This window comes from Stenella coeruleoalba, assembly GCF_951394435.1.
Source record: "Stenella coeruleoalba genome assembly, chromosome: 15".
Lineage (NCBI taxonomy): Eukaryota > Metazoa > Chordata > Mammalia > Artiodactyla > Delphinidae > Stenella > Stenella coeruleoalba.
Window position 1 is genome coordinate 31748010 of NC_137161.1, and position 16234 is coordinate 31764243.

At 44.4% G+C, this 16234-nt stretch overlaps 1 protein-coding gene across 1 annotated transcript; it reads left to right on the forward strand.

Annotated features, from left to right (window-relative positions):
• Positions 1 to 357: 357 nt before the first annotated feature.
• PRND (prion like protein doppel) lies at positions 358 to 5464 on the forward strand. Its single transcript, XM_079944978.1, has 2 exons — positions 358 to 455; positions 2192 to 5464. Exon 2 carries the CDS (start codon positions 2203 to 2205, stop codon positions 2737 to 2739), a length of 537 nt encoding a protein of 178 aa, XP_079801104.1. The 5' UTR covers positions 358 to 455; positions 2192 to 2202; the 3' UTR covers positions 2740 to 5464.
• The last annotated feature ends 10770 nt before the right edge of the window (positions 5465 to 16234 follow it).

Genomic DNA, 16234 nt, shown 5'->3' on the forward strand with positions numbered 1-16234 from the left:
TCACATTCGGGGAGAGTTGTGTACCCCAAATCCATGAGAACTCCTGTACTTGGAATCCTTCCAGATCTGCCCTATGTACCTCTTCATCTGGCTGTTCATTTATATCCTTTATAATCAACCAGAAATAGTAAGTATAAAATATTTTTAATAAATAACTTAGATAAATAAAAGATACCTCTCAAGTCTTTCTGGACTTCATCAAGTTCTTCACATGGTGTTTATTAGTAAAGAGTAATGAAATGGTCCGTCTGTCTCAAGGCAGAGAAGCACTCGGGAACCCCTGATTGGTCATGCCAGGGAGGGAAGGGCTCCCATATTTGGAAAGCAACAGGAATGCACCTCCCCCTGCAGCTCCTACATAGCCGGGCAGGCCCAGGAGTGTGTGCAGGAGGTGTGCAAGACGACAGTGCACCCGTGGCTCCAGAGGTGCACTGCACTCCCAGAGAGATCCCAAGGTATGTGGGGGGCAGTGTTTGCGTGTGCATTCCATTTTTGTGGCCAAGGTTGTTTATTTTTAATCAGACTGTAAACCATGCAATGATTTCTTTACTCTCGCCTCCTGGGATGGGTCCCACATCTGGGGACACTTGTGAGAATGTTCAGACATCACTGGTGTTCTTGCCTATGTTTTGGTCCTACAATAAAATGCTAGTTTAGGGTTGGCTGGTTGGGATTTTCTTTTGCTTTTAAGTCCTTGCCTCTGAAGACTAATTTCTTTCTCAAGATCTCTATGCTTTTATTTTTTAATTTGATGCACCCATAATTTATATTATTACTGTTATTTAAGATTTCTCCTACCAAGGGGTATGGGCTGATGACATGGGTGTAGCCCCTGTTTAGGAGATTAATGAATGTTTGCTTCACGCTTGGATCTCTTTGGAAAAAGTTCATCTGAGCTCACTGTGATTGGGGGAAAGTGAGGGGTGGATGCTGGAAGCCCGGGTGCTCAGGCTGCTGCCTGGCACACTTGTACCCACCCTGGGGCAGTGCCTGCAAGTAAAGAGAAGTCAGCAGAGGTCTCTTTGCAGGAGTTCAGAGGAGCCTGGGTGTGCACTTAGGTTGCATTTTGCCTCTTTTTCTGCATAAGAACCAGTGTCACACTAGAGTTGAACATTTTAACAGAGAAGTACTAATCACTTTTAGGAATACTGCAGGGAGGATGTGTTAGGGCCTAAGCAAGCTAACTTTTCAACCTCCACCAGCTCTGGTACTCATGGACACAGTAAATCTTCTTCTAGAAGATAGCCTAAGCATGCTCTGCTGTAGTAACTCTTCCTGTATCCCTGATCCACATGGACAAAGGTCCAGGTGCTGGAGTGCCTTGAACAGTTGACCTTGAGAGGTGGATTTCCACAGTAACTATTGTAAGTTCAGGAACCAGATGTGACGAACTACCAGATTGGGGGGCTTAAGGGGGAGGGATATTTCCTGAGGTCATCAGCAGCCTTTCAGATGCCCTGGGGCCACCTTGACTCTCAGTGTTTCCCCAAGCCCTCTTGTCTTCCCTGTCATCTCATTTCCTCTGAAATTCCTCACAGGCCCTGCTATTCACTTAGCTTAGGGGCTATCGGAGCTGCCCTTCATGCCCAGTGAGTCAAAAGCACAAAATTCGAGCACCATCCCCTCCAGCAGCCCAGAAGGGCAGTGGGGCATGGCAAGTGGGCACATGGGAAGAGCATCAGACAGAGCTGGATTCAAATCTGCCATCCACTATTGTGTGGCCTTGGGCAAATTACTTAACTTCTCTGAATCCCAGTACAACGTTTATAAAGTGGGAGTAATAATGTACCTACCCCATGTGAGAATTACGTTAGGCAATGTCAGTGGCTGGCACGTAGTAAGTGCAATAAGAAACTAGTTGAGGGAGGAGGGTGGGGTCACACTGTCCCCAGGGTAAGACTGGAAAGGATATCTATGAATAATCAAGTTGCCTGTTGCAGCTTCTGATCTGTCTGAGAAAACCAAGATCACTGTCCTGAATGGATGTAATTTCAGGCAAAAGCAAGAAACTTGGTATTGAATTGACTTAACCCTGTACAGCCCAAGCCTGCGAAAACAATTATGTTTCCAGAAAAATGTAAAGGGTGCAAGAATGCCATTCCTCTCATAGAATCTCCTACATGTGGGAGGGCGCAGGGGAGACTGGGAACCCCACTGGGGAAGTTAACTGCTCCAGCCTTTTCTGTTGCAGATTCTGACACAATGAGGAAGCATCTGGGTGGATGCTGGCTGGCCATTGTCTGCGTCCTGCTCTTCAGCCAGCTGTCCTCAGTCAAGGCGAGAGGCATAAAGCACAGAATCAAGTGGAACCGGAAGGCCTTGCCAAGTACCTCCCAGGTCACGGAGGCCCACACTGCAGAGATACGCCCAGGGGCCTTCATCAGGCAAGGCCGAAAGCTGGATATCAACTTCGGAGCTGAGGGCAATAGATACTACGAGGCCAACTATTGGCAGTTCCCTGATGGGATCCATTACAATGGCTGCTCTGAGGCCAACGTCACCAAGGAGAAGTTTGTCACCAGCTGCATCAATGCCACCCAGGCGGTGAACCAGGAGGAACTGTCCCGCGAGAAACAAGACAACAATCTTTACCAGCGGGTCCTGTGGCAGCTGATCAGGGAGCTCTGCTCCAACAAACAGTGTGATTTTTGGTTGGAAAGGGGAGCAGGACTTCGGGTCACTCTGGACCAGCCCATGATGCTCTGCCTGCTGGTTTTCATCTGGTTTATTGTGAAGTAAGTTTGCAAGCAGGCTGGTAGCCACAGAGATGAGTGTGGGTGAGCAAACCATGAGGGAGTTATCTCAGTTCTTCTCCCCAAGCCCCAAACCCCCACATGTTCTGAAGGTACCAAAGAGCAGTGATTGATTCTTCAGCACTTCAAATAACATTCCCAAGTATTCACTCAGGTTCTTGTTTGTATTTGATAAATGTGTGGGCATCAATTCTCTCCAGGCTCTACCTGAGGGTGGCTTGTTCATCACTGCATTCTCAGCTCTGGTGGAGCGTCTGGCACACCATATCATGCAATAAATGTTTGGTAAGCAGATAAAAGAATGCACCAGGGACTGTGCCAAGCACTCCACAATACTTCCCAACAACTCTTAGAGGTAGGTGTTATTCCCATTGTACAGATGAGGAAACTGAAGCTCCAAGATGTAAAGTAGTAAAGTAGCTAGAAAATGTCATAGCCATAATTCAACCCTGGCTTGTCTAACCCCAGATTTGCTGCTCTGTACAGTCCCACTTTTGGAAATATGAAAAGACTGATGCTGATGGCCATGTATTTGATACCTTATTACATGGAAGTTGATTAATTAGTTTAATTAAATTAAGATATAATAAAGGAATTAAACTAAAATAGAAATAAAAGCTAAACAAAAGCCCATATTTCCTTGTAAGCCCATATTTCCTTTCCTTGAAGTACTGCTGATTCTGAGTAGACTAGATCTACTCGCAGGATGTGCCTGTGGCACAAAGATGTTCTTTCTCAAGAAGGATAAGTATTTTCTATTCCCATCTCTGAAATAGTCCATGTGTTTAAGAAACTATTTCTAAATAGCATGTTTGCTTTCTAATGTTCCCCCAACCCTGTGTGCGTGTTTTAAGGTACATGCATATGAGCTTCTTTAAATATACTCCCTTTGTACAGGTACTCGATAAAATCTCTAGCCGTTCTTTTACTGCCACTTTGGCAAGGAGCCATCATTTCTGTGAATCACTTACAGCTTCAAAAAAAACAATGCCTTGACAGAAAGGTTAAAAAGAAACTATGTCTTTCGGAAGAACAAGAATTCATGCATGCCACAATCAAGAGCAGATACACCTCTACTTATCATTAGTTAAACTATGTATATATGACAAAATATGAATACAGTTTAAATAAGAATAATGAATCTAATGCTCTAAAAGACACCCCACAGGCCCTCTGGGAGTATGCTCAGAGACCACCCCCAAGAGTTGTTGAACCGTATTTGGAGATAAAAGTTGCTGAATATTATCAATTGTCTGTAAGGGTGAAAAAATGTGCCTTGTCAGACAATCTATCCTAAGTATTTTAAAACGTGAGTGTTGATAATGGTACCTCATGTTCTGAACCTCCACTGCTAATCAGTGTTCTTTGCAAGGATACATTTGGAAGGTTTTAACACAGAAAGTGGGTGGAAGACTTGGGAGCCAGGCAGCCCAGTGGAGCACCTTCCCCAGGGTGTGCAGGGACCTGCCGCACACCCCTGACAGCACATGAGGAACGCCCACCTCCGTGGCTCTCGTGCTGCTAGCACGGTGCCCATCTTCCACAATCCTGGTGAGTTCTAGACCAGAGACCAAGACGAAAGTCCAGAACACATACAGGTTATTTCCTACATGTCAATTTTTTAATAATAACAATAGCAATAAAAACAGAAAGAACAAGTACTTATAGGCTGATGTTGACATTTCAAGTCCCCGCTCTCCTGAGTTTAATTACAAGGGCACACACAGCCTCATAAGCAAAATGACTTCATTACTTACGTGAAAACACTCAGGCCATGATGTAGTACATTTTCTATAATTCCCGTCTTTTCTCATTTCATTAATAGTTCCAGAAACCAGATTTAAGTGGGCATGTAGTGAATTGGTATATAGTGATTCAAATGCAAAATTTATTTAAGGAACTTTTAATTGACTCCGTATGTGTTTGAACATCCTTGTTCATATTGATGAATTATGAGATCAAGTCAAGGCTTTGTGAGTCTAGTTTTCACTTTAGCAAAGGGTTGTCTGGTGCCTACTATGGACAAGACTACGAAGGATTTCTGAATTATTCTTGACAGAGTCATTTTAAATGTGAATAATTTCACCAACCATTGATTTCTTGTCCTTTCTGAGCATTCATTATTTTAATGTAAGTTTATTGTAAAAGTGACACTAAAATTACAACAGAAATCCAAAACATTGCCCACAGTCCGAGCATCTGATTGTCAGGGTTCTCGTTTTGCCCTATAACCTCCTAGTCCTTACCATTTGCATATACAAATGTACATATTTGCACTAATAATGTAAGTGAGCTTGTATATTCTAAATTTTTGCTCAACTTTATTCTATGCTTTTTTCATTTTCTATGATTTGGGGTTTCTTCCCTCCCCCTCTGCCTTCCCCAACCCACCCTCCTTCCTGCCTGAGATGTAGCCTCCACACTTTCCTTGTGCTCAGATACGTAGGACAGAGTTTTTTGTTTGATTACTCCTTTTAAAAATACTATAATCATACATCTCACATTTAATCCTCTGCAATTTACCTCTCTAACGCTGAGTCATGACCCTTGCTCCAGTGCAACAGCTACCTAGTTAGTTAACCTGTCCTTTTAGAATGCTGCATAATGTTCCATCCCATGGAATAGACCAGGATTGATTTAATCATTTCCTTGTTGACGGACTTTCAGGTTGTTTCCAGTTTTTCACCACTGCAAACAATAAACATCCTTGTACAGACAACTTTGCAGTCTGTTACTTTTATTTCCGTGGAATAGATTTACACGTGAAAGTTTCTGGAACAAAGCTGTGTGTAATTAAAATTTTCCTAGACATGACTAGATTATGTTCCTACATAGCTGGAGCATTTCGCATCCCCCTGCTATGTATGGTGCTAACATGTAAGACTTTCATTTAAGTAAGAGCAACTGCCTTTTCCACAAATGGTGCTTGAGCATCTTCTCTACTTTGCACACGACACACCTAAACCTTCCCAACTAATTTCTGACCATAAAAACCATTTGAAAATTCTAAAGCTGTTAACAATTTCCATCCTACACCTGGTCCTCGGCCCAAAACATCTGGAAAGCAGGCAGAATGTGTGCAGGCTTCCGGCTCAGAGAGTGGTATGCTTGCACAACTCCACACTCCCCAACAGTCAGGGGAGGCATAGTGTGATGTTTGGTCTTGGTCTTTTTATTAATTTGCAGTAAAATAAGAAATGCAAGTATCTGCATTCCAGCAGGAATGCTCTCTAGGTCATAAAAATCAGAAGAAGCAGGAATCGAGCACACAGTGTAAATAGTCCACACTACTCCTTTCCTCTGAGTTGTCTGGGCAGACAATCAGCATCCCCTGGAGCCCCTCACACCCCACCTGGCTTAGGATGTGACTGGCAATCTTCAGAAACCCCACCCTCTGGTCCTAACGAGGTGTGTCCCAGGTAGTGCCATGAGTTTGTCTTGAGCTGCCCACACCCTTTACCTCAAGCTTTCTGATAACAAGTGACTGGCTTTGGGCAGTGGCCCAAAGTGGACCGTTGGCCTTAACTTTGCACCTTCGGTTTGGTCACATCTTTCATCTCTACCTTTTCTTCATGTGCTGTATATGGCTGGACAGGGATGCCGTAAGATGCCGATGTGTTGCTCTGTGGCACATTCTGGAGTCTGCCAGGGTCTCACCTGAAATGCTGACAGTGGGGCCTACGTACCCACATGCAGGCAGTGGTAATACATGGGCAGACCACACATGCCAGGTGAGTAATCAAGAAGGCTTACACAGATGTGGCATCATGACAAGTTTCAGTTTCCCCAGTTGAAAGTTCAGGTGCTGCTCAGTTGAAGAGCAGACCTCTGACAAGCCCAGCTCAGGACAGCACCTGTGTGTTCACATTTTCTGCCCCAAGCCCATGCAGTCAGACACAGCACAGGGCTCGTTCTTCTCTTATCCTCACTGCTGGTAGGAGACCCTGTTTCAATTGGGCACCCAGCTTTCCTGGTGGAAGAGAAGGGAGCCAAACTTCCCTGCTACTGGGAACAACAGACACCTGCAAAATGGAAATAAGGTGCTATGTTTTTGAGACATCTCTTAGCCCATCCCATCAAAAGCCTGCTCCAGAAAAACAGACTCAACTGCTTCCCTTGGCAAATGGGAGCCTTCCCCTGGGCCCATGAGAGGCCTCAGACTGACCACCCCACTTCCAAAAGGACCTTCCTGGCAGCTGCACCCAGGCCAGAGCTGACCCCCCAAAAAAGCTTATCCTCCAATACCTAAGTGTCACTGCATCCCCAAGATGCTTCCCTCTATCTGGTCTGAATTTCTTATCTCCATTCATCCACCCTCTCCCTGGTCTTCCCTTGGAATTCCCAAATCTTTCTGTGGGAAATCATTGCCGTCTTAAACAATACGAATTGTTTTAACTCCAATAGGCTTGGCCTTAAATTATACAAGGAAGTTGGCAGAAGGCCAGAAAGGAACTCAAGGAAGCTGGAAAAAGGTCAGGGCCAGAGGACCTAACACAGCTGGTCTCCCTGGATAGATGGAGGTGGGTGAGGGTGAGAGGTTTGGGGGGTTGGGGAGACTGCTAGGAGAAGACCATTGCCAACTAAAAATTGTCACTTGCTATCTGCCTCTACAAGGATTAAATCACTAGCCACTGCAGTTGCTGACCTTCAACACATCCTGAGGGGAGTTCAGGGCGGAGATCAGGAATGAGGCACTCTGTGCTCTGGGAGAAACTGGCAGAACGGGCCTTCAGATAGTTAGATATCTTCAGGAGAAGATTTTATGAGCCCAAATTCTTCCATCTCCTCATATCTAGAAAAGAACTAAAATCACTAAAGTGACATCTGCTTCTCATGACTAACAGCAAACTTCTGCCAAAATGTGTGCCTGATTGCCAAAATCACATGTATACTGACCTCCCCCACTACCTCTTTGGAGCAGTTCCTCAGAGCTCTCTGAGATGCTGTCTCCTGGGCTATAGCCCTCATTTTGCCCCAAATAAAACTTAGCTCACAGCTCTCACATTGTACCTTTTTTTTCAGTCGACACCATCTATGGGAAGAATTACTCACTCAGGCTCATCAGAGGTGTCATCAGCATCCAACAGGGCTTTGGGCTCAAGAAACAAGGTTCAACACCAAGGAGAGAGATGTTCAAGGACTAAGCAGCGGGAAGGATCCAGGGTAAGGTCCTGGTTAGGCAGGACCCATATCAGTCGTGTTCTCCTTGAACACTTGAATTTCTCCTTGAATTTCCAAATCCATAATTCAGGTTTCTAATTTTTTTAACTGGCTCTTTTGACTCAAGTTTACTTAGCAATCAAGAACAAAATGAAGGACCTTATAGCATCTGTAATATTGTGGTTTATAAGAAATATATTGTTAAAAGATAAACTGAGGTATGTTAAAATTTTTGAGTTTATTTGAGCAAAAATTAATTTGAATCAGGCAGCATCCAATCTAGCAGATAGAGAGGAGCTCCAAAGATCTGTACAAAATGGAAGACGTTTATTTACAGAAGGGGGTGGGAAAAGGAAGTTACTAGCAAAGAGTGGATTGTTTGTGGCAAGGTCACCTTCCTTTAGGGGACAGCAGCGGTCTAACAGGCAGATTACCTTACTAGTACTGACCAGGTAATTCCAGACTGACTGGCTTAAGAGTCCACTCCTAGAAGAGGTTGAAATTGTAATTAATTTAGGTACTAAATCTCAATCTGGTGACATGGGCTTAGTACAGGTGACTCCATTTGGGGCCTGCTGCCTCTTTTGTATCAATATATTTGGTCATATTCTGGTCATTCAGATGACCAAATCCATTTCTCATATATATTTGGTCTTCATCCATGGTTCCTGGTTCACCAAACCATTGGAATTGCCTAAGGAATTAGAACAATAGGATTAGAAAAATTCTGTCATAATACTAGTTCTCTTTCCTCAGTTCCTGAAATCACCTCAAAGCCATAAAGGTGAAATGGGTGTCTTGTTATTAATGACAAGCCCCTTTCCACAACTACTGGATTTATGTTAATGTAGTGACTTTTGGAAAGCACCTAAGAATGGGGGCTGGTTGCCAGGGGAACGAACTTTGAATTGAGGTTTGGAACTTTCAGTCCCAGCCCCTAACTTCTGGGGAAGGGAGGGGCCTGGGGGTTGAATCAATTACCAAATGCCAGTGATTTAATCAACCTTCCCTATGTAATGAATTCTCCATAAAAACCCCAAAGGATGGGTTTGGAGCTTCCTTGTTGGTGAACATGTGGAGATTTAAGGAGCGTGGTGCGCTCAAAGAGGGCATGAAAGCTCTGCACTTTTTCCCCACCCCTTGCCTTGCCCTCTCTTCCATCTAGATGTCCTCGAGTCATATTGTTTTGTAATAAACTGGTAATCTAGTAAGTAAAATGTTTCTCCAAGCTCTGTGAGCCACTTAGGTAAATTAATCGAGCCCAAGGAGGGGGTGGTTGGAACCTCAGATCTATTGTCTCAGGTCAGTTAGAAGCATAGATGACAGCATGGACTTCAGATTGGTATCTGAAATGAGGGTGGGGAGCAGGCAGTCTTGTAGGACTGAACCCTTAACTTGTGGGATCTGACTCTATCTCCAGGCAGATACTGTCAGAATTGAGTTGAATTATGTATGACACCCAGCTGGTGTCAGAGAATTGCTTGGATGTGTGGGGAAATCTACCCACCCACAAAAACCCACACTGGAATTGGTTCCAGAACCCTTTTAGAATCTCATAAAAGTCATTTATCCCTCCTCATGCCTAAGCCAAACAACATCATCACCTGTCCCCCTGGAAAGAAAAGTGAAGGCGAGCAGGAGGCAAAGGGTTGGTGGATTTCCCTCAGATTTTGGCCCACATAGCATAGCCAAAGTGGGGAGGGCCCCCAACCACCCAAAGTTAAAGGGCTTTTCTGGGCTTATTGTCACAAGAGCAGATTCTAAAAAGTTCCTTTGGGAATTTCAAACGTAGTGTGGTCTGCAAAACTGCCCCTTCTCAGCTAAGAGGAGACTGACCTGTGCAGATGGAAATTTCCGTAAGTCCAGCTGCCAGACTCTCAGGGTAGGACCTGAGCCTGTCTGTGGGGTCCCCACATTTATATTTCAAGGCCACTGGCCCTCTGCCTTAGCAGATGGCTTTTACTTAGAGTTACAGATAATTTTCCTCTGGGCAATAGCTCAGCTCCTAACTTATGTTCAACAGTTTAGCTAATGTCCTTCTTTGCTTTATCTTGAACATTTTGTGGTTTCATCCATGCCTTCATTCCACAAACATCTGTTGAGTTCCTACTATGTGTCAGTCTACTCTGTGCTGGAGTTATAATGGTTAGCAAGTAAGGCAATATCCCTGCTTTTGGGGGTCTTTACTTTCTGGTGGCATAAACACATATACATATAACCACAGATAAACTGCTATATCAGCTCTCTGGGAGTTGTGGGGAGCACTGGTTTGTACCATTTACCAATAGTGACCTTGTGTTCTGTGCTCAGGTCTTAATTTATAAAGGTGATGAGTGACGGCATGGAGAGGTCAATGTCATGGATCACATTTTCCCTAGAAATGAGAGGCATGGTTTGTCACCACCACAGGGTCACAGAATGAATGCCAGACTTTGGTCAGGAAGCAGAAGCAGGAGAGAAGGGAGAGCCTAGGTCAGAAGCTTTTACTGGGGTTTCCTCGGGAAGGGCAAGGCAGGGTAAACAGTTTAGGACTGGCTAGCTTGAATAATTTCAGTGGACTTTGGGCTATAGTGGAGCTCTCTAGTTTTTTCATACCCAGCCCTTTAAAGCACAGGACTGATAGAGATCAGCTTCCACTGCTCTCAGCTGAGCCTTTTGCTATCTCTAACAACTGGCTGGCCCTGGGAGGGCAGTCTCTCTCCAGCCAGAGAAGTATTTTTATGATGTCAAAACATCACAATATAGAGAAAATTTTAAAAACATGATTAATACACCGAGCTATTCTCAAGTTACCAGCTAGCTGACTGCAGAGCTGGAAGAGATGTGCACAGTCCTGTGTGACTGGTTCCAGCACAACTAATTTAACTGTTTACTTTGTAACCTTTACACATGTTAATTCACTCCATATGCCATTTTATAGCCCTCTAAAATCAGGGCTGAAGTCATTTCAAGTTGAGGGCCGTAGATGATTGAAGATTGCCCTCTAGATCTCTCTCCCCACATGCAGATTGACACCCAGTGGTGCGTGGGCTTGGGAAGAGCCAGGCCAGAGCAGAAGAGAGATGGCACATGGGCCTCCACTGGAGTTCAGGATCAGTTAGAAATAAATCTCTATTGACTCTCTATCACATGCCTGACCATCCCTGGGGCTCTGCAGATACCACAATGAATGAATCACCACTGCTGCTTTCCAGGTTTCAGTCTGACGGGGAAGTGGATAATGACTGAGCAGTGTGGGAAAGTGGTATGCTATGCATGGGCACTAGCAAGAAATGTTTCCAGAGAGGGCAAGTCTGAAAAGATGAATGAGAGTACCGAGGTGAAGAAGATAGGAAAGAGGCAGTATTATTGCAAAAACCAAAACCAAAAACACCATGGTACATACAAGGAGCTGCAAGTCATTCAGTCCAGCAGGGATGGTGGGGGCATATGGTGGAGAGTGATGCCATGAGGCTAGAAACCAAGAAGGGCAAGACCAACAAAGTTCCTTTATTCTGCTGGTCCTACAGGGCAGCACTTCTTAAGCTTTACTGGGGATCTTGGTTAAATGCAGACTCTGCTTCAGCAGGTTTGGGGTGGGTGAGCTCAAGATTCTGCAGCTCTATCAGCTCCCAGTGATGCAACACCATGCGTCCATGGACTACGCTTTGAGGACAGTGTAGGTAAGGGGGAGCACTGAAGGGTGTTAGGAATACTGTATCAGGCTTGCATTTAGAAAGATGGCTCTAGGGACTTCCCTGGTAATCCAGTGGTTAGAAATCCATTTTGCAATGAAAGGGACGCCGGTTCAATCCCTGGTTGGGGAACTAAAATCCCAGTTGCCGCGGGGCAACTAAGCCCGCACCACAACTAGACAGAAGCCTGCGCACTGCAATGAAGAGCCCACATGCTGCAACGAAAGATCCCATGTACCACAACTAAGATCTGACACAGCCAAATAAATAAATAAATATTAAAAAAGAAAGAAAGAAAGAAAGAAAGAAAGATGGAAAGATGGCTCTAGTTGCTGGGTAGGGAATGGGCTTCAGGCAGCCAGGGCTGCAAAAGGAAGAAGGTTAAGCCTGGCACATGGTGAGTTTGAGGTGTTCCATTTGGATCCTGCCTGTCCTCCCTTGTCTGACTCCCTTGTCCTCACTGCCTTCCTCACATGTTTCTCCTCCCAAGGGGGATGCTGGAGCCCTCAGAAATGCTCTCCGGGACATCTTCTCATGTCTGGGATGCCAGTCTGAACAGATCACTCAACTTCACAGATTCAGACAAATGTGTGCTTAATGTCACTTGGTCCTATTATACAACAGAGTCAGTTCATTTAGGGGCAGAATTTATTTCACTAGCTTTATAAATGGCTGTCCCCAGAGTACATATTCAAGACCTAAAGTGTGGTCATTTATGCTTTCTAATTAAACTTTACTGAATTTTATGGGGGAAACATGTGCTATAATGAGAGTCCCCAAAATCTTAGGATATATTGCTTTGGAATGTTCACAGTCACAGTGGTGGGGAAATATCGTAGGCTCAAAGGGGCCAGGGAGTCTGCTATGGGGCTTAAAGGAGAGCAAATTATCTGCTCCTGGGGACATTAGAAATGAGATTTAAGTAGAGTCCATTAGAAAGTAAGAGAATGGAGCACAGAGGGTGCTCCTCTAAGAAATAGTATGTCCAAGGGCTTAAAGGTCTAGAAAGAGGTGACAAGTGTGAACACTACAGACAGCCCGGTATAACTCTAAAATACACTGTGATTAGGGGAGAAATGAAACAGGATGATCACCAGAGAACAGAACACAACGAACCTTGTGTGCCAACCAAAAGGAGGGCAGCTGAGCTGCCAGCTCACTAAGCTCCACCCCACTGGCCAACCTGTTAGGAAACAAACATTTACTGAGCTGCTCTTGTGTGCTGGGCATCTGTGCCAGGCCTTGGGGATACAGTGATGGAGACCACAGTTAAGGAGCTTAGAACTCCTTAGGTCAATATTGGAGACAGACTTAAACAATGAATATGATTAATTAATTTCACATGTGATGACTGTCACTCATGAGTAAAGGGGATTTGAGTATTAAAACTGAGGGTTGATGTTTGTGCTGAGACCTGCAGAATTACGTGAGTGAGGCACATCAAAACCCATTCCTAGCTTTCTTACCCTGCTGGTGGGAGTGAAAAATGGTTCAACCACTTTGAAAAACTGTTTGGCAGTTTCTAATAGTTCAACATATGGCCCAGCAGGCCCACTCCTAGTATACCTAGGAGAAATGAAGAGAAATGAAAACATATGTTCATAAAAAAGCTTGCGTATTTCAAATGTCCACAGCAGCTCTCTTCAGAATAGCCCAAACTTGGAGAAAACTTAAATGTCCATCAACAAGTGAGTGGATAATCACATAAAAACTAGGGCAAATGTTTGGAGGGAAAGATGTTCTTGTTTAGCAAAAGAATATACATCTAAGCTTTGAATATACATCATCTACTCATATGATGAGTAGCTTCAACTTCTAATTATAGAGATCTTTCAGGAAAGAGGTGCTTTATCAGATCATCTTGAGTGAGTATTAAAGGTAATAAAGACACAGCTATTAGCTCCAGAGTCTTCTGTCTCATACAGCCCAAATTTGCCAGGCCCAAGTGCCTGGAGGTGGAGAGTGAGATGTGCTATAGACTGAATGCTTGTGTCCCCCACAAAATTCATATGTAAAAATCCTAACCCCCCAATGTGATAATATTAGGAAGTGGGGCCTTTGAGAGGTGATTAGGTCATAAGGGCTTCACCCTTATAAAAGAGACCCCTGAGAACTCCCTCCTATCCTCCGCCGTGTGAGGACACAGAGAGAAGACAGCTATCTAGGAACCAGGCATTGACTCTGACACCACCAGACACCAAATCTGCCAGTGCCTTTATCCTGGATTTCTCAGACTCCAGAACTCTGAGAAGTAAATTTCTGTTGTTTATAAACCACCCAGTCTGTGGTACTTTGTTTTAGCAGCCCAAACTGACTAAGACAAGAAGCAACAGAATTTCTGGCCTTATGGGTGAGTGTTGGTCTGCTACGCAATTTCTATGCCAGCAAAGATTCTCTGTCTATGGTCTCAGAGTTCCTAGATTTGGGGTGCTTATCCTGAATGGCTTCCTACATGAGATCATCCATCTGTACTTGACCCTACCTCAGGCATGGAATTTTCCCCAGTTGCACTCCACACATTTGTGTCTATCACTTCAAAACTAGGAACACTGTGAATCCACAAAGGTCTCCTGTATCCCATTGAAATGTCCTTAACACCTCTCTACAGATCAGACCGCACTGTCTTAGTTTGCTGACGTTGCCTTCTTCTTCCATGTATTCCCAAGCTGAATATGGATTTCTCGGGGATAAGAACTGGAATTTCTGCTTCTTTTGTATCCCACACAGCACCTAGAACAGAGCTGAGTGCATCAGCCGAATAAATGAATGAATGAATGAATCATGCTGTCTTGCCTGTGGAAGCCCAGTTTCCTCCTTCCTACCATTCCCACACCCACTTAGGAGATCCTATCATGTCTTAAAAGAGCTCCATATATGTCTGTCAGTATCATAGCAACAATATATAAGTGGCTTAAAATTATCTGGGATGAATTTCTTTGCCTTCCCACTCACACAAAAAGCCCAAGTACTCAAGAGTTTACAGGCACATGAAAAAGACAAAGTATAAGATTGTTGAAAAGAGATATGGCAGGTTTTTGAGAATATCCTTCAGATGTATCAGAAACAATCCAGGTTGTAAACACTTGAGATTCTTCAAGGAAAGCAGAATGAAGTGATCTCTACAATCTGTTTTGGATCTACTGTTCTTCGTTTTTGAGAGTCCTTCAAATCTATTCATATCCTTTTGAGGGCATTCTGCCTTGCACAGAAGAAGGTCATGGCACCTCAACAAAGTGCACAAGGTCCTTCATAACCCGGTCCTGGCTTGTTCTCTAAGCTCCCCTTCCATAACCCAAACACGTGCTTTACAATTCAACCATATTGCCCAGCCCTCAGAAGCCCTCCCTTACCCTCTGTAGAATTCCTACTCACATCTCAGAACAGTCTCAGATAAGACCTCCAGGAGACCTGTCCTCAGATTCTGGGTGAGATACCTAATCTCCTTGTCACTTTGTGATGTAATTATTTATTTACATGTGTATCTCTCATAGTGGCCTGTGAGTGCCTCCAAACCCAATCATTCGTTTTGATCACCTTGCGTTCCTCTACACAGCTGCTACCCCAATCTTGTCAGACTATCTGCAGGGACTAGAACCCTCACAATGTGGTCCTCAATGCCTCTCTACCTGTCTGATTCCTGAATTCCACTGCTCTGAATCTCTTTCCTTCCACTAAGATCTATCTGTTTGTATTGAAAGCACCAGAACTTTGACATGCTCTAAAAAATATAACATGCCCATGTTCCTCTGCTGCTGTTCAAACCCACCTCCCAAGCCAGGCTCTTGATGGAAGGGTCTCAGCCAGATCCAGCTGCCTCTAGCCCAACACTTGGTTTGAGGAGCCCCCTGCCTCCCAAGAGCCACAATATGGCATTCTGTTAGGTCTTCCTAGAGCCATAGGAGGAAACAATGTTCCAGCATCAGCCAGCAGGGGGCAGTGCGGAAACACACAAACAAGGCCCTTCCCTGAGAGTTTCTCTCTGACTCTGAAGATGGCTTGAGGCATTCCTCAGTTCCCATGTCCAGATGGATTCTTCTCTTACCAATTATTCCTATTAAATTAGAAAATCCTGATTCACTTCCTGGATTGTTCGGAAAGGCAGTAAACTCTGCCAGTCAGTTCTGGAACCAAATGAGGACCAGAAATTACAGAACTTTTTCTCAGTGTTACCATATCTGAGTCAGCAAGATCTTTTTTTTTGCCTGTCACATGCAAAAGTTTTTTTCCGGCTTGCTTGAGGTATAATTGACATATAAAATTGTAAGCTATTTAAAGGGTACATAGTGGTGACCTTTTTTAAAAATATATTTATTTATTTATTTTTGGATGCGCTGGGTCTTCATTGCTGCGTGCGGGCTTTCTCTAGTTGCGGCGAGAGGGGGCTATTCTTCGTTGCGGTGCACGGGCTTCTCATTGTGATGGCTACTCTTTGTTGCGGAGCATGGGCTCTAGGCACGCAGGCTCAGTAGTTGTGGCTCACGGGCTTAGTTGCTCCACAGCATGTGGGATCCTCCCAGACCAGGGCTCGAACCCATGTCCCTGAATTGGCAGGCGGACTCAACCACTGCACCACCAGGGAAGTCCCCATAGTGTGACTTGATATAAGAATTCACTGTGAAAGGATTCCCCCCATCTAATTAATTAACA